This window comes from Drosophila willistoni (assembly GCF_018902025.1).
Source record: "Drosophila willistoni isolate 14030-0811.24 chromosome 2L unlocalized genomic scaffold, UCI_dwil_1.1 Seg168, whole genome shotgun sequence".
Taxonomy (NCBI): domain Eukaryota; kingdom Metazoa; phylum Arthropoda; class Insecta; order Diptera; family Drosophilidae; genus Drosophila; species Drosophila willistoni.
Window position 1 is genome coordinate 1528129 of NW_025814047.1, and position 24766 is coordinate 1552894.

Genomic DNA, 24766 nt, shown 5'->3' on the forward strand with positions numbered 1-24766 from the left:
TTATATTATGCTATCACTTCGACTACAGATTGAATACATATATAAGACACATTGCATTGAGTTTATTCGTGACATCCAATAGAATGGATACCTCCAAAATATTTATTTATTCAATAATACTTAGACGACAAACTCCTTCTAAAAGCCAATATGCTTGTTTAGTTAGACAACATTAATTGAGGCAAAAAATAAAAACGGTTTCTGACTTTAATGACTAAAAAACTGGACAATCCAAATTAAAACGATTTTCATCTTCTAATCTTAGATTTTTGTTCTCCTACATCTCCAATGAACTGCAACATGTTAGACATGGCCCAAAAAAACAAGCAAACACAACCTTTTCGCAGGCAAAAAAAGTGCGCAAACTGTGCCAAGCTCTGCTCCTGATGGTACTACTCCTTTTCCTGGTCCTCCTTCCAGTAGATTTTGCCTGCTGATGTCTGCTGACTGAAGAGACATCAATCTAGAACGGCAGGCAGACAGACTACAGACTGAAAGACATACAGACAGACAGACAGACGATTGGCAAGTCGTTGAGAGTTGACAATAATGACGACGACGTTGCTGTTTGCTTTTGGTCTTCGGATAGAAAGTAAAAGAAGCAGCAGAAGCAGAAGCAGTGATCGATCCATCCATCGTTTCATCGATCTCTTCGCATTTAAACTGCAATTTTAATGAGACGTGGGAAAAATACTCGTTCCGATTCGCATAAGCAGCAATCTGCTGGCCGACATTGGACATCAGACATCGGACATTGTTGTAATTTGTAAACCTGGCACGTTGCCAGCATTAAGGACATGCAGATTTTTATTGATCGGCGTAAACATTTATGGCTATATTTTTGAGAACTTGCAGTAACAACTCGAATCGAAACGAACCGCATCGAAACGGAATCGAATCGAATTGGCAGCCAGTAGCAACAACAAATTAGCGCTGACAGGCCAAGTCCATAGACTTGACAAAGGGACCACCATTGTCCGCATTCAATGACAACAACGATTGCGATGCGGTTCTCTTCTTGGTAGCCAATTGGACACCTAGCGTGCGCTTTCTAGGTGGCATCTCTCGATGCATTTGGAGACAGGCCGCCACCACTATAGCCATCGATCCGACTAGCCAGCCAGCAAGCCTGCCGACCAGCCGACCAGAGCTTGTTAAATGCCGCCGCCAAAAGGAGAAGATAAACACACAGTCTCATCGCATTGCATCGCATCGTGAGCGTCATTTGAATGGTGTGATAATTTTTGCGCCTTCGCCAGTCAGTTGCCAGTTGTTTGCCAGTGAATTAATTGCGTGCCACATTATCAATTTTCTACACAAATATAATAAAGAAAAAAAACTAAGCAAACAAAAACAAAAAATCACCTTTTGAACACGCGTAAATTGCATTTCAAAAGAAATTCTCACACGCCGATATAAAAGAAAAAGAAGAAAACAAGAAAAAAAAAAAAACAGAAAAAACAAATAACAAAATACAAAACAAGAGAAGGCGCAACATAAATTCCAAAAGTTTTGTGGCATGTTGCAAAGTTGTTGGGGTGTTGTTTTTGTTGCCATGCTGGACGTGTGGGCATGTCAAGGCATCGCCATCGCCATCGCCCAGCCCAAAGGTGCCTACAGTGGCAAATATTGCGCATACGCCGCGTTGTATCTTTGACAGTCACAACAACAATAACAACAACAAGGAAAAACGTAAAACAAAAAAGAAAATGTGACAATGAATTTCGATTCGATTCAGAATGAGAAGCATGAGAGCATGTTCTCCGAATAGGCGACGGCTGCTGGAGTATCTTGGCGAAGCAAAATGAAGTAAAAGTAAACGTGAAACGTGAAAAAAAGTTAAAATGAGAATTCCAATGCGAATATTAAACTTTTCGAGTCATCAATAATATTGCAATCTACAATCGACAGACAAGATTTTTTAATTCTTCATTTTGGGAAATCAGTTATAGATCATTTGGGAATGGATAAAAGTTTTTATGTAACAAAAATAATCCTAGTTTCTCAGTGTTCTTATTGTAAAAGAGATTTTGATTGGTCTATAATAATGAGTAGAAGTCCTTGAAGTCCTTAATGGTATGTCCTTTATTAATACTAAATCTTTGCTGATTTTGAGGAATTAATAACTTTTTAGAGTATACGATCGCTCTGATTGAAGTCCGGGATGTCCGAAATAAAAATTTTTGGGACTTCAAAGATATATATACGATTATTTATTGATAGTTACTAGTTAATTATTAGTAAATACATCTAACAAATAATCCTTATCACGACACACGCCAATGGCAGGCTCCAAAAATTTTCAATGAACAATTTAAAACTTAAATCATTGCTTCTAAAACATCTCAATCTAACGTGTAAAGTGGAGACACAAAAGTCATACATTTTGGCACAATTTCCAAGATAAAATACAAAGCGTCCTAACACTTTGTGGCCTATTCCTTCTTCTTGGATTACAACAAAAATTTTCTGGTTATTACGCAGTGAAAGTACAGTAAATTCTATCTGATTAATAAATCTTTTTATATGGAATTGCGGCGTAAGCATACCGAAAGGAAAATCTCCTAGAACACAATGTCGAGATGAATAATTATAAATTGAGGATTTACGATCCGTAATCGTGCAACAGAACTTAAGGATAGAAAATATTGATATTAATTGAAGAAATCAAGTCGAACAAAAAAAGAGGAGAGTGAGATAGAGGAGGCTATAAATGAATGAATTAGAAAATGAAAATTTTAAAGACGAATTGGCAAAACACATAGAAAGAAAGGCTTTGGAAGACTTTTGGGCTAAAAAAAAAAACAGCAAAAAAATCAAAGAATTCAATTCTGATAGTTTTAGATTTTTTTTAAGGGAAACTATTTTGATGTCGACAATTGTTTTGGAATGAGCTGGAGTGATTGCAAGTCTCTTAATTCAGATGCGTATCCCATCAAAATAGAGGTTAAATATTTTATATTTATAAACTGGAATCAGGCAAAAACTTCTATGGGTTTGCCATCTGCCTTAGATTGTTTTTACTGTAATTTAAATGAATTCATATTTTTATTTCCTATAGTTTAAATATATAAAAATTTAATCGATCGAATATGTTTTATGCTTTTATTTCTTCTCTTGATAGTATCGAAGGCTTTTTAGGGCACTTAATTTCTCAAATAAAATATACAAATACTAACTTGGTGAATTGTGTAAATTACTTCAACTTCAAAAATCTAAGTTTGATTATGTTGATGTTTTTATACCTTTGTAATTTATTATATTATTGGATCTGTTTAAAAGGCTACCAAACTAACAAAACGTTTGAGTCCTTTCTCATATCTACATCAAAAAATATTTATTCTATGTTTATTGTGATATAGTTAACTGAGCATTTATCAATCCAAACGTGTTAAAACAAATAATAAAATAAATTATGCAGATATAGTCTAAAATAATTGTTTTATACAATGCAAACGAAGGATTAAATTCTTTATAAAATTCATTTCAATGTTTGTTAAAAAGACTGACATTTCGATTCCAAACGATTGAGAAATTAAAATAGAAAGCTAAAAACATACAATTTTTTTAAGACCATATGGCGCACTTTGAGATTTTCTTCTCATTGAGTATTGGTTCGTTTCAGTAGGATTTTCATCAAATGTTATACAAAGATTGATAAATATAGTCCCTGAAGTTCAATAAATTCTAGCTAGCTTATTATTCTATTTCTACATAGAGTCCTTAAAATCCCTTGAATGCAATTTCCATTTTCAAGCAACTGACTGGGTGGCAGGCAGAGTTCAATTATTTTTCTATATGTATATAAAGTGCGACAATGTTCCACAATAAAAATACAATTTTCTTGCGTATATATAATTTCCATGCGCTGTAACAACACAATAACAGCATAAAAAGTACAGACAAATAATACGAGAAAAAAGAGAGAGAGAGAGAGAGAAAAAACAAGCTAACCACAAAATTCTGTGAAAATTTGCATATCAAACGTGGCCAACAAACCGACGCCGCGCAGTCGCAACAACAACCGCATGTAAGCCAAATGCATAGACAATGTTTTTCTTCACTTTTTTTTTTCTGCGTATTCTGAGCTCTCTGGCGAATTAACTAAATTACAATCGTTGTGTTTGTCGTCTGTGCTATATTTGCGTGAAATTATTATGGCAATCGATTTGATGAAAATTAAATGCTTTATAGCAGCGATCGACCGACGACCACACAGACTTTAAGTTGCAGCTAAAGCTAGAGCTGCAGCAGTTCAGCTTTGAGCTGAAGCTAGAAAACTGGCGATAAAATTATTATTGATTACTCATACGCCGCATACGACGACGACGCAGACGACGACGTCCACGACGAGGCTAATGAAAACAGGGACCAGGCACCCAGTGAGCTGAGCTTTCTACCAAAACATATGATGACGCGATCGCCAGTCACAGATAGCCCCGCAATTATTTTCGTCATAAGTCAGCCAATGTGGCGACTGACGACAACGACAACGACGACGACTCGTTGCACTCGGTAGTGACTTTACCTCCTCTCTCTCTCTCTCTTTCTCTCTGTTTCGTTGCTGCTTACGTTTATATCAATCTGTGTCTGTGTGTGTGTGTGTTTGGTTTTTGCGCGCTTTGCAAGCTTCCAAATAAGGGACGGCACATGTGAACTGAGGAAGCTATAACTATTGCTGTATGCTACGCAAATCACTGGCGTTTCCACTTTCGCATAGATTTCAATGGAAATCAACGTATGCTGACAAACTCAAGTTCAGCGAGTTGATGCAACCATCACAAAATTGGTTCAGTTGTGCCAGGTGGTTGACACAAAGTCAAACCAAGTCAATTCACAGCAGCAACCACCGCCGCCAACAACAACAACAACAATTGTCGACCCAATGGCGACCAGGAGTCGAAATCGAAGTCGTCGTCGTCGTCGTCGTTGCTGTTGTCGTTTGCCGTTGTCGTGCAACATATGGCAGCGATGACAACGCATGTTAACAGCTTTTTAAAAGGCATTGCACAAGCAACAATCAACAAGAAAAAAAAGACACCACCAACAACAAAAACCCAAAAAAAAAACACTCGGGCTGTGTGCCACAATTCCCAGGCAGATAAGCCATCGGAAGCGCCAAAAATAAAAACTAACCCAAACAACAGAAATAACATACACAATCTTACACTTGTGCTTCATAAGACGTAGGTGTTGTCAAAAGGACCTGCAGCTGATGCCAAAACCAGCTTCACTTTCAAACACATTAAACTAGTTCTTCAAATTGACTAATAAATGGGGATTTTATTGCTTCTATTAAACCATTTTTGCAACGTAAAAGTATACTATAGTTTAGCCTATTTCGATTTGTTTTCATTTGCCGCAGAGAGAATTGATTTTCAATTCTTAATGCAGTTTGCAATTGTCACATAAATAATGTTCATCAATTAGTACTCTGTGACATATGAAAGTTGTTGACTTTGAAATATTTTGAGAAAGATTTGAAATCGAGAGCTGAGTTAGGCTTTTCTGATTGTAGAAATGTTTAAAAATTAAGTATTCTGCTAAATGCTGATCATTAGAGTTTATCGAATAAGAAGTATGTTCTAATTTTCTAATATGATCAAATATAAATCATTTTAGAATGAAATAGAGAAATGGCAGAATAATCAAACTGTTTTTTTAATATTTGAATAAAATTTACAATTTCTCACAGCTTTTTGGATACATTTCATAGTATCAAAAACGGGAAGTTTAACAGATAAATTTAAAATGCATTTCTGTAGGCTTAAAAGACAAAGATTAGGGATACATTTTTGATCTTCTATGTTAGTAAAAGCATTAATGCCAGGTATTCTTTATCTTAGGATTGCTTTTTTGTTTTTTTTTTTTTTGTAATTTAAGAACGCTTTGTCCACCATTATATAATTATTCTACACAAAATGTTGTTAAGAAAAGCAATTTATGTTTTCCGATAAAAATAAAAGTTATAGAAACAGAGAAACAATATTACACGAGCCATTTTACAACAAACTAAACTTGGAGAAAGGTCAAAGAAGTTATTCATTCCACATCAACTGAAGTTTGGGATGTAATTAGTAGAATTAGCTTAAGTTGTAACAGGACAGAACATTCTGTGAACAAGAAATAGGAAAAAAAATTTTTGGAATTTTTTTAATTGGATAACAATTATGCCTGATAAATATTAAAACTAAAATATGAGTTGTTCACAGTTTACCATTATCTGAATAGTATGTACTCATTAAAGCAGCAGTTTAAATAAATGATAATAATGATAGGGATAACCGTTAAACACACATTCTGTGAAAGAAATCACATTTATTGTATTATTAAAACTTAAGCAAGTCCTCTACAAAAAAGATGTCATGTCCATTAAAGAATCTATCAACATTACTTTAAAATTAACAATAAAGGAAGGAAGAATTATTTGAAATTTAAACATTCTTTTTTTTACAAATCTTAATGTTTTTAATACGTTGAATACAGATACATATTATTAAACAATCTGATGGCAAGTAATAATTTTCATTTGGGAATAGATGATTTGATTTTCAACTAAAGTAACTCCAGTTATACTAGTTACACTTTCTTCACCAACTACGCAAGTCAACTTAAGTGTGGACTAAACTGCTTGCTTTACATTGTATACATATATGTATCTTTGAATCAAAGGCTAGTTAAACTTCATTCCGATCTTTGACCCCAAAGTGTAGTTGTTGCAAATTTGGGCATGTATACTTTGTATTTTTTGGTCATTTTAAGGCAACTTGAAACTTGGGACAGGAAATCTCACGCGTGCCAAAAGCGACTCAGACAACAACAACAAAAATTAAATACATAGAGTTCGTTCACTGGAGCGGATGAGAGATGAATGGAATTGGAGTGTATTATCCAAAAATGCGGTCTGGCGTTCCTTTGAATTAAGGTATCGATTTAGCCTTTGCCAGCAGGTCGCGGTAGTGGTCAGACTAAGTACATATAGACGGTCATCTTGCCTGCTCCAGCAAATCGTCAGTTCAGTGGTTGCCTTTGCCATCGCCATCGTCATCGTCATTGTCAGTCGTCTGTCGTTTTCATTCATTGTTGGCGCGCGCTCATTGTTGGTGTGAAATTTAGCACAACATCAGAAGTAGCAGTAGCAGCAGCAGCAACAGCAACAGAAACAACTGCAACATCAGCAACAAGTGATTGCGGTTGCAATGAATCCGCATAACAGACATACAAGCAGACTTGAAGGCTTTTCGAAATGCTGCAAAATATTTCTGCATTGCTCTTGTTGGTGTTGTTGCTGTGTTTGTTGTTGCTGTTGCTGCTGCTGTTGCTGCTGCAGCAGCACAAAAATACTTTTTAAATGCGCTGAAGCGTCTCAATGCTTTCCATCCCAACGGATACGCGTACAAGGATCAAGTGTTTTTATAAATGTTAATTCGCAAATAATTGTAGGTAACTGCCAGCAATAATAATGCGAAGAAGTCTCTCTCTCTCGCAGCAAGTTGTTGCTTAATCGGCGCCAATCAGACAAACAAACTAAGGTTGGGCCTCCATATGTCTAGACTGAAACTGAAAATGAAGAAGATTGCATAACAACAGGGCAGGCAGAAGCCTACTGAAGTTTAATTGAAAATTTATGGCACTTTCATTAAAGTGCAGAATTTTGTTTTTCTGAAGGAGTTAACAACAACACTTATAGGGTTAAGGTTAACTATTTCGCAAAATCATCTTCAAGAATTTTAGCAATATAATCTCACATGTTCATCTACTACTCTTCAGTGAGTTTACATTAGAATAGAATCATCTATATTTCGTATTGTGGTGCCATCATCATCTGCCCCATCCATTATATAATGAACCAGCACACGCGGACAACCCACACGACCAGGGCCAATCTAAACCGACTTCTACTACCCACAGATCTCGGGAACCCAGCACAATGACAACAACCAGCACAAGAGAGCAATCGTTGTTTAGCTCGGTTCACTTCCTGCCCACAATAAAAACAAAATGTTGAAATCAAATGTATATAAGCATTTGATATACACATATATATATGTAGATGTATTTGTTTATATACACAAAAGTATGTGTATAAATTTGTTGGTTCGTTGTGCTATTTTATTATTATTATAATTGAATTTAAAAAATACTTGTGAAGAAAAATCTGATTGTGTGATACAAAAGGCTTGAATATTTGATTTTAAATTCATAACCAAGACTATTTATATAGTTTATTGGGTGACAATTCGAAGTCTATGAGGGATAATAACTAAGCTTATGATCTGTCCATATTTTAAATTTCACAAAGCAACTAATATAAAATCTACTAAGTTTTGTATTTTGGATTTCAAATAACAAAAGTCACTTCTAATTGTAATCTCTATAAATTAAAATAAGTATAATGTCAAAAGGTTTCTAAATAGCAAAAGCCAATAAAAGTTTTTGTTTTATGCTACTCACAGATTCTTGCTCCTTCTATAAGGTTCTATTAGGAAATTTAGTACTTTTCAAAGGAAAACTTTAACTATATCTGAAACCCACAAATATACTTCAAAAAGCTTTCTCAAATCTTTTAAAAATTTAGACACTCTGTTTTAGCTGACATACCAAAATGTCAATTACTTTTCAATAACTTTTAAAAGATTTTCATTTTAAACTTTAAAGAACGTTCTTTTTTTTAATTTTTTAATGCGTTTACGTAGTTGTATATTTGAAAAGATTTAAGCTTTGTTAAAATAGATTTCCTTTTTAAACAATTTATAGAAAATATTTGCCAAACTAAGTCAGCAAAATAAATATGCCTCTATAATGAATTTATTACTAAAGTGAAAGTAAGTAAGTAAATTAAGAAAGTGACAAAGTCCTGTCTGCCTGCTAGAATTCTCTGATCATAAGGTACAATCGAGTTATGAAAACGAAGAATCTATATCTTAGATCATCTTTGTAGAAATCAACAGGATTTTTGTAGTGATATTAAACTTGAAAATCTGTTTTCTATAGTTTCTAAATTTAAAATACAACATTTGATGATACTTATTTTGATGGTCAACAACTTTTTTGAAAGAGGTAAAAGCAAAAATTTATGGAACAAATCTATCCTAGTAGGGATTAAATTCCAAAATAAGCCATTTAAAAAGACTAACTGATTTAAATTTTTGAAACAACTGTTTAAAAACTTTCCATCTTCACAAATAAATCGCTTTTAAGACCTTTTCCAAGTGCTTTGATTAATATTTATAATACAAAATTTATGTTTGATAGGTGATTATATCATGAAATCTTAATAGAAGCATAAATTGTTTTCAAAAGCTGGCATAATTTCTCTATAAATCTCATTTATGAAGCAATCAAAGCAAAAGCAGACACACAAAAACAAAAAAAAAAGTATCTACAACAAATTCTCAGCCATAAAATGGGCAGTCAAGCGCAGAGGAGCTGCTTCTGCCTTTGACCAAAATAAGTCAATTGGTGGAGGAAACAAACAGAAAACTCAACCGTAAGTTTAACATGCTTCAGTGATCGGGAGACTATCTATATATATATATATATATACATAGCTTAAGTATATTGGGCGTGGTTCGGCGCTAGAGGAAAACTTTTGCTTTGGCAGGAGACGGGGGGAAGGTCGTTGAGATTTTTCATAGTGGATAGCAAAGAATTTTGATTAACATGGAAAATCATTGGAGTAAGTCAAAATGATGGAGTGGGGGGCAGGCAGCAGAAGCAGCAGCAGGAACAGATCAACGCATACAATGTACGCATTATTTGTTGGCCATGGGCCAATAATTGCTTAACTAAATGTGAATCCTGCCGAAAGGCCAAAAGAGCGTCTCGTTAGGGCTCCACAACCACAAGAAAAGAGTCTCGCTGGGGCTTTTAAATAATCGCAATGGCAAAAACAATACACAAACAAAAACCCAAGTAACCAGCCAACAGAACAAACAAACAGACGAAAGAAAAGAAACTTAAAAAACAAAAAAAAAAAAGCTCACAAATTGTCATTTCTTAACCTTTTCAGATTGCGAGGGAGCGAGTGCAGGAGTTGGAGTTGATGCTGGAGTCGGAGTCAGAGCGGAGGCTCGCACAATGTGCTTTAAGAAATGCCGAATTCCAGAAGCTACAGTACAATCAGTTGAATTAAAAAACGAGCACACACACACACACACACTCTGGACAGACCACTGGATGGGGGTATGGGGGGAAACCTGAAGCGGCAAGAACGATATCATCGCAGCGCAGCCGCAGCTGCCTAGGAAATTAAGAGGACATTGTGGCGGCATGTGGTTAGAACTTGCTGCTGCTGATCTGCGGCGGCAGCTTAAACACACAAAATCCAGCAGAAAACCCATCGGAGCCAAGTCTCAGTTCCAGGCTGATTCAAGATTCTTGGCGTTGCTGCGTTGTTGGTGGCTTTTTCGGACACAACCTGGACACAAACTGGCAACTGGCAACTGGCCACTGCTAGCAGCTACCAAACGGACTGTTGCCTGACAGAGGTCGCCCTCGTATGTAATCGTTGGCCGACGACGATGACGACAACGACGACGAGGATTGCAAATGCTTTTGTGCGTCTTGTGCTTCGCACGTGGCCAACGTAAGCCTCATGACGGCGGCGGCGACCCCAAATAGCAGCGGGCAACAGGGAACAACAACAGGCAACAGGCAGCAGCAAATCATTGAAATGTCGTTAGGAGAAGGAGGAGCAGGAGTAGGCTCTTCTCCTCGTCGGCGGTGGTGGCGGTGGCGGTGGCACGCGGCTGCTTTCGATAGTCGTATTCGAACCGCAAAATGCTTTTAATTTCTCAAAACTGGCAAAAACAGGCAAAACTGATATGTGTGTACTTAGTGGGCAACAGCGCAGAGTCACAAGGAGCAGACAAGGTTGAGCTTTGTACCTGCATTCAAATAATGAATCAGACTTTGCTGTATAACCATCTCTTGGCCTACTCATTAAACTCATTTATTTAGCCAAATGAAGTGAAATATCTTCGTAAATTATATGTAAGTTAGTTTAAATTAATGATTATTGGTTACAAGCTTTATTTTTTGGCCATATCGTAGAAAATACCAAAGAAAATACAGAGAAGAGGCAAAATTGTCAAAAGCACCAACAAACAATTTTATCGCCAAATTTTTAGCAAATCATCTGAAATTCCATATACTAAAAGCTTAGTTAGACGCATTTGGTATTTCAAGAAACTGCAATTTCCTAGAATTCCTATAATAGTTTTCTAACACGACAGTGAACGTTTTTTGTCAATAGAAAACAAAGTAAACTATCAGTTCTATGATTTCAATTTCAGATGACACATTTTTATTGATGTCTAATGTTTAATTTCCTCATCCAAGCTACAATTTATTTATGATTTAAAAGGTAAACTGACCATTCAGACCGTAAAGACATAACTAGCTTCGAATTTAAAGAATTTATTTATAAACATGAAGAATATTCAATTAAAAGCTTTATTAAACTGCGGCAAAGTGGTAAAAAGGATAAAAAAGTTGAATGTGCAAAAAAAAGAATCCTAAAACTGGATTTAATTTACGTTCTAAATATTGAAAAATTATGATGGAAATTTAAAGTCTAGCTAGAAGCATTTTAACTATATAAGAATTATGTTTAAAGTGTTAAACATTATTTCTATTTAACAAATAAGTCTAAAATTCATCCTTTTCGAGAATCTCCTTCAAATGTTGATCCAAGTTAAAATAAATAAATTCTAAAATAGGAAAATCTTTAAGACCTAAATATAATTCCAAAATAGTATAAAATCGAAATAAAATAAGAAGAGATAATATTTTTATTTCTGCTTGAAATTCTAAAATTTTCTACCCCATAAAAGGAGAACATCAGTTTAAAAGAAATTGTGAAAATATTCATAATTAGCAAAAACTTTCTTTTTGAAAATCTGTATCCAATTCAAAAGTCAACAATTAATTAAATGCCAATAAACTTGCCAAACATTTGGTATATATACAACAAAAAATAACTATATATATATATTTTTATACATATATATAATATTGTCTTTTTGCCTTTGGTAGTGGGCGATTTTTTATTCAAGATGATGCGCAGGTGAGCGATCCCATAGAAGGTAATGTTGTATGCCTGCCTATGCTGACTATATAGTCAAAACACCCGCGCAGATATATATATACATATATAATAATATATATATAATGTGTGTAAGAGCAAAAGTTGCCCAACTAGAAAATACTCGTAAGCTCGTGCAGCCCACTGCAAAATGACTATTAACCTTGGCGACTGGACAAAGAGTTGGCGGGCAAAACGATCTACAGCAGCAGACAAGAGAGCTTTGGTAGTTTATCAGTCAAGTCAGCTGGCTAACAGCCACAATAACAAACCAACTAAATGTTGCTTATGATGTTGATGATGATGATGATGACGTTCCTGACCTGAACCGGCGTTGGTGGTTACTGGTGACACCTACAACTTTCATTCATCGAATGAAACTGAATGAAACGACAGCTGCTTGAGAAGATTTGGCAGAATTGAAAGAGTTTGAGTTTCGGTTTAAGTTTTTCAGTGGCGCGCACACGTCATCCATAAACTAAGATCCAAAAGCGAAGCCCAAGCCTACGCCATGAGCTTGGTGTCTCCGTCTTCGACTCCGACTCCGACTCTGGCATTGAAAAAGTAAGAAAACGCGATTTGCATGCCAACTGGAGGCAACTGTGTCTGAGCACAGAGATAGAGAGAGAGAAAAGACAGACCAAGCAGCTGATGGTGCATGACGACGACGACGACAGCAACAACAACATCAATGTTGTTGATGTTGATGATGATGATGGGGCAATTGTTGCCTGATCGATTTATGAACTCGACGCCAGTGTGACGTCACAACAGAAAACCCACCTAGATAAACCAATTGTCAATAGGCCAGTATAGCGGAAGCTCTTTTACAACAACGACAACTACAACAACGAAATTTGAAAATTCATTCAAACAGCAATGGACAACCCACGCATTGATTTTTTTCACTGTATGCCATGTGTAGGCTTCACCTTGCTCTTGAATCTTAACTGAAAAACTGAGAAAAACAAATCAAACTGGTCAGGATTTGGATGTGGTTTACGTTTTGGTCAAGTACGTAAATCGTTATCTCTAGTTATGTGTTTACCATAATTTTTAATTTTTTCTGTTTTGTTTATTATTATTTTTATATTATTTCTTGTTTTTTTTTTTTCTGTAATAATATTGCGCTAAATAAAATATATATATTTTTGTGTATTTGTAATAGATATTCATTCATTAACTTCATCTTCTTCTTGTACTTAACATTTAATTAAATTGTTTTTGTCTTTTTCGTTTTTTTTTTGTGTTAAATGTTTTGCAAAATAAATTTAACTATGGTTAGTTTCTGTTTTGTCTCGTAAATTCTGTTTGACAGAAAACAACAAAAAACTAAACTAAATTAGTTTCCTTTTTAAATTTAAATTTAAGTTAGGTTTTCTTTTTTGTTTTTTGTAAAAAATAATGCAATTTAAATTTTAAAATTTTGGAAATGATTTAAAAAATATTGGTCTTGTAAAAGAGGTAAAAAGCTTTGAGCTGCTGTAAGAATTTGGTTTTTCTTTAAAACTAAAAACAAATATACAATAAATATTAGTAATAGAGTGAGGGAGAAGACTGTGTGAGTGAGAGGGGGAGAGCAACAGGCAGCTCAAAGGTTCAAACGAAAAACGATGCAAAAGTGTGTCTTTAATATATATATTAGATTTGTATAAATAAATTGCATAAATTAACTTAAAGAAACTCTTACTTAGAGCACGCTCATTGGCCCAGACGTCAGGCTAAAGAATCTAATTCAGATATATGTAAATATATATATCTAAAACTACTATTGAGAGGGATATATATGTATGTATATATATTTGCTAAACAATTTAAGATTAGTTGATAGTTTTGTTTTTTCTTTTTTAGACTCTGTGCAGCAAAATCTGTTTCATTATAAGTAATAAGTTTTACAATTCCTACAATTATTTAATATGAATAAATCTCTAAACGATCTGTCTTGATTATTGTCTTTTATATAGTATATATATTGCACTTATGGTTTAGAACACGAAAAAAAAGAAACGACTAACTAACTAAAGCAGTCTCGTCTATTTGTGAGTCTGTCTCAAACTTCTTTTAAATCTTTTTCTGTTTGTTTTGTTCTTGCTTTCAGAATGGCACTGCTATTGCTTTTAAGGCGAGAGGGGGGTGGGTGGATTTTTGGAGAGGGGATCCCCATACAAATCTATGTATATATGTAACTATATATGGCTACTCAAAGATATAGAGAGAGAGAGATAGAGAGCTGTAGCTTTTGCGTTTTGCTATGGCACAATTGCCTTTAAGTTTTGACTAGTATATAACTATATAAATTAAAACAAAATGCTTTTTTTTTTTGCTTTGTTTATTTCAAATTGAGCTTGCCACGCCCATTTCGTTTAAAGTATAAAACAAAACGAGCGGCGAGATCGTAATATGGCTAACTATTAGATCCGCCCCTTGATGAATATATTGTCTAAGAAATTTTCTCTTTAAAATACGAGCGCGGGGGGATGGAATGAAATGGAAGCCAAATATTTCACTTTGGATCTGCTAAAAAGATATATCGTATATATATATATATTGTTTCTAATCATCATCATTATCATTTACTCTGCCCAGGCTAACTAACTAAGTACATTTACTTGGTCTGGTTTGTGGTCATACTCTATTATTGTGATTTTGCTTACGGAAAGAAAGAAATTTTGAAAAGTTGAGTCTGGATTAAGATATATACCAAAGGTATATATTCAATATTTATCAAAATTTGTTACCATTTTAGTACAAAATCGCCGTATCAAAATCATTGAACTCTATATATTTCAATATTAAATTTTTCGATCTCGGTCTTCAGTATAAAAATGATTGTTCGATATGTTTTTTAAAACGCAAAAGACAATATTTCAAAGCCTTATGATTGTTATTATTTATATTTTTCGATCTTTAGTATAAAGTTAATGCAAAATCACAACCGATAACCATGACCCTTAGACCTCACTTTTTTTCTAGATTTAACTATGGTTTATCTGCCTCAAATCTAATTCTAACGCTGCGCATGCGTATGCGACATATGGGAATGCGTTGAATGGGGCGGTGGCACGTGTGGCACATGCGCATGATGACCCCCATAGGCCTGGGCATGGGATAATGGTGATGCCTGACCTCCACTATAGCCCGATTGCATAAGACTCTGTTCGAGGCTATAGTGGGAGGGTGGCGCTGGCGGATGGGCTAAATGAGCGTGCCCATGATGACCATAAATCAATTGTCTTACTTTGGAGTCCTCATCGGCAATGTTGTAGCTGAGCTCGGTCTCCTCAAAGCCTGTGGCCGACATCCGTTGATCGCCGCCGCCCACACTGGGCGGATCTGGTGAATTGAGGCAGGTCTGTATGAGCTGTTTGCCCGCCTCCGAGGTGATCATCGGTTGCAGTTTGCGCGTGGCAAATGTGTAGACGTGACCCGTTTCGCTGGCAACCAGCAGCATTACCTGCGTTCCAGTCAATGTTGACAGCTCGTAGGCCTGCAAGCGAACAGAACAGAACAGAAGAAGAGAACGTTAGAGAGGTAAATGGTCTGTGTGTGTGTTTTGTGTTAAGTAGATTCGTTTGCAATCTTTGATATCAAAAAGTATATTGGAGGAAGAAGCTAAAAGGCTAAAACTGAAGCTGTCGAAGCGTGTTGCCCAAACGGCACATAAATTTTACCCCTCGAGTAAACTATGCGATTATGTTGCTGCGATAACACGAGGCAGGCAAATAAACGTTGCAGATTTTCTTTAAAAACACCAAAAAAAAAAACATTTTTGGCGATGGGAACGTGATATATGGTAATAGAGGTGGTCTTAAATTTGTTTTTAAAAGAAGTTTTACTTTAAATTAGAGCAATTGTTAAGGAAGGAACAAAGAACCGACGGCAATGTGACACCTTTTGGTTACTGAAAAACTTGCAGTTATTTTTTATTTGATATTGATTTGAGTTCCTATTTTATGAAATTTTTTAAGCTAGACATAATATTTGTTGAGATTTGTTAAGAATCATTTAGCGTGGCTTTTACTAATCAGTATTGGCGAAAAAATAAATATCAGAGATCGATCTTTAAAGTTAAAGTTAATCACAAAGCTCTTCTTTTGATTAGAAAGCGGAATAAAAATATATTTTTGTATTATACTAGTATATAGTTACGTTTGAAAGCCATGGCAGCTTATGTTATATTAAATGGTAGTTTAAAATTTAATTTATTAACCCTATTCCTAACAATAAGAAACAGTGTAATAAGCTTATAAAACATTTTGAGAAGTGACAGCATTGTAACCTTTATGTTTATTTTTGGAAGTTTTTATCAAAAATCTTGCCTAACTCTCAACTTTTATTTAAACTTTGTGTTTTCAAATTGTTTGGCAGCTTCTGGGCGACTGTATAGTAGATTAAAAACTTTACTTATTAGCTCTTTATAACCTCTTCTCTATTGCAAAAGTTATCAAAACGTTTTTAAGAGGAATCCGTTTGCTTAAAACTCTCTTTGAATTAATTAGTTGTGCAAAACATTTACCTATGGCTTATTCTGGTTATAAATCGGTTTCATTATAAATCTGCTTTCTGACAAAACTATAGTTCTTTCCCTTATTGTGCATTCCCTAAGTAATGTCCTTAAACAAAATGTTTCTCCCACGCAATTATGGTAAATCACGCAACCATCTCGATGGTGTCTATAGCGAGCCGCTCCAGGGCATAGACATAAAGGCGTTAGACGGTAGTCTTAGCCAAGCTATCAACAGCTCGTAATTACTGTAAAGCGATAAAGTTTTGCTTTGCTGTCTTGGTGGAGAAACGCATAAATAACTTTTAAGCAAGAGGCAGCAAAAAACAACAACTAGAAGCATTTATTAATATTAATGAAATTGTTGCTCGAATCGATTGGGACCGATGGAGCGACGAAGCAACGGAGCATTATGTAGTGCGACGGAGTGCGATGTTGGTGTTGGTCTACATCGATTGCCTGCCAATTTTATGTGTATCGTAACATGTGTAAATGCAAACAATTGACGCTATATTGGATAGTGAGGATGATCCCAAAACTAGCTGGATGAGTAGGTGTCGAGGGGGCGGGCAAACTGGTAGCCTATTGGCAGGCACGTTGTTGTTGCCTAGCCTGAACCCAACAATTCATGTCAATTTGAATTTCGAACAAAGACAAAAGGACACGACAAGCAACATTCGAGGAAGGGAAGGAGGGGATGGAATTGGTGGTAGGTGACAGGACAAGGCAGCCCCAGAGACCTGAGAGTCATTTGTTAGAAGGCGATTGTTGGCTTGTTGTTTTTATTCTTGTTGCATGTGTTGCATGAGACTCAGAAGAAGCAAGCAAAAGCTAAAGCCGACGACGTGGGCAATGCCAGCCAAGAAGGAGCCGCGGCGTATAGCCCCAAGTCTCGGCTTATCTGTTCACAATCTGCCGCGGGCTGCCGCTGCCTGTTGCTTCCGTGCTACTAACAAAAAAAAAAAAAAAAAAAAACAAGAAGAAAACCAAAAACAATTCCCAAGCTCAAAAGAGCCTCGTGATTTCAATTTAACACCTTTTGGCGGCACCTTTTTGGCCAGGTTTTGGCCATTGTTTTACATGTGTGTGCGCGGACATTTCGTTCGATTTTCGTTCTTTTCTGCATTATGCAAAAGTTTAAGCGCTAAGAAGAAGAACAACAACAACATCAACCACATTCACCGTCATCGACCTACGCAATTAGGTTAAGTCAACAAAATGAGATCACTTAGTAGCTTCGCTTTTCACTTTTTCTGCGTTTTTCAGCGATCCCGCCCACGCCTTTCTAGCTAGCCCAAAAAATGACCAAAATTGGCCATTGGCCATTGATGATGATGATGGCGTCTGATCAAGTTCATTGGCCGCAATTTGTAGCGCCAAGCCGAAATCAAAAAGGAACTACCGGGGAGAAGACGGAGGGGGTAGGAACGACTGCCCATTGTCTTGCCAACTGTCAACTGTTGGCCCGAAACTGACTATAGCTGGACAGGGAATATATCGTTGAGGGCCCCCACATCAAAGTCAACAAAAAAAAACAAAAAAAAAAAACAAAAGTTTGTCTCCTGTTTTGCTGATTTTTTTTTTGTCTTTGGCCCGCTGTCTGCAAGGCGTGCGCCTGTCATAAGTAGCAGAAACAGGATGGTAGTAAAACCAACGAAAGAACAGAAGGACAACAAAAAACCTCAAGTCTCTGGGGTCAAATATATGTATATAGATAGGTAGTTATAAGCGTATGTAGGTTTTATAGTTTAAGCTAAAATATCTTTAAAAACAAAGAGGGAAAAAAGAAGAAATTGATGAAACAAGCTAAGGCTTATCCTGTTGATACAGTCCTTCATATGGAGAGCAAAGAGTAACTTTGTTTGCTACTCACTAACGGTTCGATTGCAGTTTTATCTTTATAAAAATGATTATACACTTGACAAATTTTTCAACTATTTAAAAAATGAAAGATTTTTTCAATTTCTGTTTTGATAACGCTAACAACCAAACGATTATTTCAAGACAAAACATCAGTTAGGATGTTAGGAAATAACAATAAATTTGGGCTATGCCGAATTCTATATACCCTTGCGTACTCTCCTCAAATACAGGTGTCCAATTAACAAACCATTTAACTAAAAAATCGAGTGAGTGTCAAAGAATGACACATTAAGTTAATGATCGTCGGATGCGAAACCAAAAAAGTTTTTCTTGCCAAAATTTATTTTTTTGGTCGATTTGGAAACAATATAATTCAGTAGCTTCATAGTTATGAAATTTTGCATCCTCATTAATGAGTATTTGAAGCTTACAAATGTCTAATATTATGAAAATTGCTTGAAAAATAGCAGACCGGTAGGTAAACAAACGGACCGTCTCAATAAAGTTCCTGTCTTTATAGACCGTTTGTAAACATTATCTTATCGGACTTGCTTTCTTTTATGCACACTTCTGACTTTTGAAAGGATCACATATATATTTTCAAAATGTATTTACATTTTCTTGAACGTTCAGCAGTTTGAATGGATAATATAAATAAGGTCGAGAATAGAGGTCTAGATCGATAAATTAATGGTTTTTTATGCAACTATAGATCAATTCAATAAATTAAAGTTTTAAGAATTCGCAAAAAGATATATTCTAACACTTTTCTTAGTCTTACAGATCGAGTGTGCGATATCACAGATTGACTGTAGACTTGATATATAAGAATCGTAACATTTATTTTATTTCTTAAAAAAAGCTTATTTTTGCTCACATAAAATCAAGCATATGGAAGGACTTTTTAAGGTCATTTATACAGTTGCAACTTTATGAGGCGAACTTTTGATCGCAAGTGTTTTTTAATGTTTGTCCCGCCAACTCGCCTCAGAAGGTGGGCTTTTTGCTATTTTTTTGTATTTTTGGCGAATGTCTCGTACGTCCATCAGCAAAAATATTTTGAGTTGAAAACGTTTTTGCTTGGGTCAAATATTTCATAAGATTTTTTTTTGTTTTTTTTTTTTTTGGTGTGTGTTTGCGGGGTTGCCAAAGATCGTGCTGAGATCGTGATTTAAGACAGCGGCGACAACGATTTTTGGGATTTTGATCGGCATTGTGATCGTCCAGTGATCAGAGTCTATGTATGTGAAAAATGCTAAGGATTTCATATGCAAGTTGTTATTTTTTCGGTGTTTCTTTTTTTGCGTGTGAAAACTGTTCATTTGAAAATGCCAAAGCCAAACGAAGGAGTGGGTGGAGGCGCAGGAGCTGGAGAGAATGGAAATGGGATGCTTGGCGGGACCAAAACCAAAGAGCACGCAATTGTAGGAGGACTGTGGGTAAGTAGTTGGTTAAACCTCTCTCTCCTTCTCCTTTTGAATGCAATTGTGGCGGCAAATTAACATTTTATGAAGCAGCCGAAAACAAAGGGAAATGCAGAATCGTGGCTACCGCGCTTACACAAGCCGCCAAAGAGGCCAACAACGGCAAACGGCGACAGACACAAAGACAGGGACCAACTACTTGGTTTTCAAATTGGAAAATGAATGCGCGATGCACAGTGACTGGAGAATTTATTGTATTGCATATGATGACCTAATGATATCAATAGGCAAATCGATATCATTAGATATACAAAAGACTTTACAAGGGCTAGCCAACCAATGAATATGCAAAATGAATATTGAGCCTTTATACTGATCAATATATTCATATATATTCAAACGAATTTGAATTTCTGAGTTTGCTATTAGTTCTTAGATAAAATATGCCTTTAATACAAATTTCCAGAATAATATAAATATTTACAATTTTGATTGTGGCCAAGCCCACTCCCGACTTCAACGTCTTTTTTTTAAATGGATTATGATGCAATGAGTTCGAGTTCCAAATTACTTAGCAGATATTAAAAGTAAGAAGTGCAAAAGGATACATTTTTTCCTAATTTTCGTTAGTTATTACTTCATTGAGTTCGCTGAACCATGCCTTAAACGAAGATATTGAGTTTTTAATTTGAACCTTTAACTTTTGAAATAAATTAGCTCAAGGCACTAAAAGTTTTTGAGATTTAATTACTGAAGGATGGGAGCTAATGCTCTAATTTCCGAACTGCAATATTTTTTTATACTTTTTGACTAGAAGTTCAGCTAAATGGATAAGAAATTATATGAAACTTGTAAGAAATTCTGCGGATCATGTTACATCTGAATCCAATCAGAATGACGATCTGGCAAAATGGAAATGTTCAAATTGGCGTGAAAGGTTTTTCATATCAAGTAAGAGTGTCTAAGTCTTCTTAAATTCTATCTATTTTTCAAACACTTAAAACAGAGGTGGAGAAGAGGACAGTCTACTCCAAAAAGCCAAAAAATCATTTGAAAAAATAATACAAATAAGACCAAAAACGCTATCTAATTTGTGATTTTCACCCTATCAAATGTTTTTTTTTTTTTCAATCGTTTTGTTTTGACCTTTTCTTGATTAACATTTTTAAAACTTCATATACATTTAAATTAAGATTTTCAATCCTTGAAGTCAAATTTCATAGTATTGTAAGTATTGCAATTCATTTTGGTACTTTTTGGATAATTAAAAGTTTCTTTGAAGAATTAACCAAAGAGTCATATTTATCAGAATAGAAATTAAATCGAATTCACATCCTAAAAAAATTTCAGAATAGTTATGTCAACATTGTCTGGAATAAAAGATCTCTTTACTTTTTTAGGCTATGTGTTTTGACTTTCTGTTCTGGTACCACTGTGCGATGGCCGCATAACGATAAACGAACGAGAGAACGCAACATCAGGAGCAAAGTGAAACAATGAAAGGAAAAAAAAAGGAACTGCTCCGGCTGCTGCTGTTGCTGCCTGCCATTGAAGATTAAGGGAAGTGGGCGACTTGGATGGCAGTAGAAGAAGCATTTATTAATTGCACATGCGCCCAAAACGTGTCCCAATCCGAGAGACAATTCTCCCATCCATATGGGTGATGGGTTGAGGATGGGGATGGGGATGGGGTTGGCGATGAAAGGGATCGTTTCCTCTTACTGGACTTACCTTCTTCATGATGCCCGTTTTGCGTTTTGAGAAGGTCGTGTAGCGACGCAACTTGTTGTCAATGTATTCCATTTTGATTTTGACCCTGCCTTTTGTCTTTTTGCCATTGGCTGGTGGTGATTTCTTATTGGGCAGAGGATTGTAGCCATCGACATTATTATCCACATCGACACCGCCGACGGGACCAACACTGCCAGGAGCACAATTGTCCAGGCCCTGCATGGAGAGACCGGAGCCGGCTGATCGTTGCTGTTGATGATGATCCTCATAGCAATCGCTGCCTGAACGTTTTAGTCCTCGGTGTTGTTGTTGTTGTTGCTGCTGTTGTTGTTGTTGTTGCTGTTGTTGTTGTTGCTGCTGCTGCTGCTGCTGTTGCACATGCTGTGGACTGTGATGTGTTTGGCTATTGCCCAAGGTCTGACATTGGCTAGCTGTGGCTCCACCTCCTCCGCCGCCGCCGCCACCAGCACCACCCCCGCCCGGGGGATTAGGCCGCTGTATGGGCATGCCACCGCCGCCGCCGCCACCCATGCTCTGCAAGAGGCCACCACTCGGTGGACGGCCGCCACCCAGCGCTGCCACCGCCGGATTGCCATACATATCGGCCTGATCGGCCAGACTTAATCCAATACTACTCATCGAGTAGTTTAGATTATAGCGCGAGTCACCTCGCGTCGGATCCATTCTGAGGTAAAAGTTCTCCACCGTGGAGCCGTAGAAATCCAAGGCACCGCGCGCGTCTATTATTGCTACCTTTCTGTGGCACACTTTTTACCCCTCGTTACACCCTGTCGGATTACGCGTTCCCCGCTTCCCGTTCGATCAAACGGCTCTCTGGTACGTTCCAAAAATAAACACACAAAAACACACACCGCTGCCGCGAGAGTGACAGAGAGAGCGAACGCGAGAGGGGGCAGACGTAGTTGCTAACTTTATTGCGCGGCGGCTGCTGCTGCTTGGGCAGACGAAGCTGCAACAGTTTGTTCTTTTGTTTAAATGATTGAATTATTATTATTCTTAGTTTTTAACGCGTTTTTGTTGGTTGCAAAACGACGGCGTTTGCAACCACACACACACACACACGCACGCACACGCTCACGTATATGCACAGTCGCGCACACTTATAGAAAAAACTGACAGCTGACAGTCCTGCAGTGTTGTGAGTGGTGCAAATCCAGGGCTACTAATCGCAGTGTTGCATAATGTTGACAAGCAATTGGCGCTAAATTTAAACAAATTGAATAAATCTTTGCTTTATTAATTGCAATTAATTTCGAGGATTAGTTTTGACAATTAAGTTTGAGTTTTATTTCCAATGAGAGTTTTAATTTAATTTTCTGTGTGTGTGCGATTTTTTTCTTTAAGTTTACAGTTATAATTGGAAATCTCAATCGTTTAGTTTTTGCTGTTTATTTGTATTGTTGTATTTGCACGTTATTTTGTGTCTTGTTTGTTTGGTTAAAGTTTCCTTTTGTAATGCTTAATTTTTAAATTCCGGAATCTTGTATTTTGTTGATATATTTTAATTTTTTTTTTCTCCTTGCGTTGCTTTGATTTAATTTCGATTTAGAAAATTGTTAATACAATTCACTAAAAGGTTTTTGCTTGTTCGGTTTGTTTTTTGTTTTTGCCGTCTTTGGAAATATAGAATTTCAGTTCCTTTTTGTTGTTGTTGTTGTTACAATATCAATTTTCTTTTATCAATTTTTGCTATGTATTTATTGTATTGTATTTCTTCTCTTTCTTTTATTTTTTTTTTTTTTTTGTTTGTTTTGGAATTTAAGTTTTGACTTATTTGTAGCTTTGCACTTGTTTTTGGACTTTTTACTTTATTTGTGTTGATTTTATTGTGGTTAATGCCTAATACGAAAACGACGTAAATACGGATCGATGAAAACTTTTGCGATCGATTGTTGCCTTCGTTGTGCTTCAGATGGCGTGCAAATACCTAATAAACATCCAACGTATGGCATCGTCAATGTTTTGCTCCAAACTTGGAGCTGAACCGGTTGGGGCCACCTCTCACACACACTCTGTGTGTGTGTGTGTGTGTGTGGCAAGTAAAGAGAAAGAGAATGAGACAGAAATAGAGAATATGCCCCCATGATCATGGGGCCCCCTCTCATGCATGAGAAAGAGTAAAGGCAAAAAAGAGAGTTCTATCTTTGTGTGTGTGGGGCAAAGAGTCTCGCTAAGCTTCAAGCTCGGTAGATGGCTTAATTAATTATAGTATATAAGATCGTGTATATATATGGCTACGCCCCTCGATTCAACACTTTTATGCATAATTTCCCCCAACTTGATTGGCTGATGACTCCGACTGATGATCACTCAACCTGATCGTTCGCTCATAGATCACTTAAACAATTTATTTTATACTATTGCACATTTTGTATTTTAGACTCCTCCCTCTGATCGGGTTTGGTTTGTTGTTCGTGATTGATTTTTTAATTATCATTTTTGCTTATCAGTTTTGGCTGATTAAGTTAATTTGTAATTTCAGAAAATGTCAACGAACAAAACGCAACAGAAACAATTTTAAACATCTTCTTGTAGAAGAGATTCCCCACAGGCCCACAGAAGTCCATGTCGATGTCGTTGTCCATTTCCAGGTTCACGTCCTCGGGCAAAAAGCGATACACTTAAACTATGCCAAGAATTTGCTGTGCTTTGGCCAATATGGCCAATGCCTCTAGAGGATTTGCCTGGTGGGCCACTTGTACGAGTATTTCACCATGTCCTTAAATAGATGTTCACAAGAAAATGCTGCTTGCTGCCGTTGGCTGTTGGCTGTTGGCCACGTGCAATGACTAACAGATCCATATCCATCGATACACTCTCCAACGGAGAGTTGGGGCTCCCAGTTATTGCTGTTGCTGTTGCTGTTGATGTTGATGTTGATGTTCCTCCTCCTGGACAATGATGATGATGCATTCCAGCTTCGATTTTTCTATCCATCTCTTGAAATGGTCATCGTTGCCTTTTCCAGACTGGAGGCAGCGCTTGTCGCCAGCTTGTCTCTTCCGCGAAGAAAAACGACAAACAGAATGATCAAGACGAGTCGGAGGATGAGGATGGCTAACAGACTGAGCATGAGGTTGACTTCAGGTTCAAGTTGTTTCTGCGATTCCTGATGTCTGCATTTAATTAAAAAAT

General features: G+C 36.4%; 1 protein-coding gene across 1 annotated transcript in view; it reads right to left on the reverse strand.

Annotated features, from left to right (window-relative positions):
• The window catches only part of LOC6643402 (serum response factor homolog), a 40593-nt gene extending 17838 nt beyond the window's left edge, over positions 1–22755 (reverse strand). Inside the window, exons 1-2 of the mRNA XM_023176256.2 lie at positions 21611–22755; positions 15327–15575 (exon numbers count right to left, since the gene is read on the reverse strand). Of these exons, the coding sequence (XP_023032024.1) occupies positions 15327–15575; positions 21611–22294 (933 nt within the window). The 5' untranslated portion in view covers positions 22295–22755. The remainder of the gene's footprint in view (positions 1–15326; positions 15576–21610) is intronic.
• Between the last annotated feature and the right edge of the window lie 2011 nt (positions 22756–24766).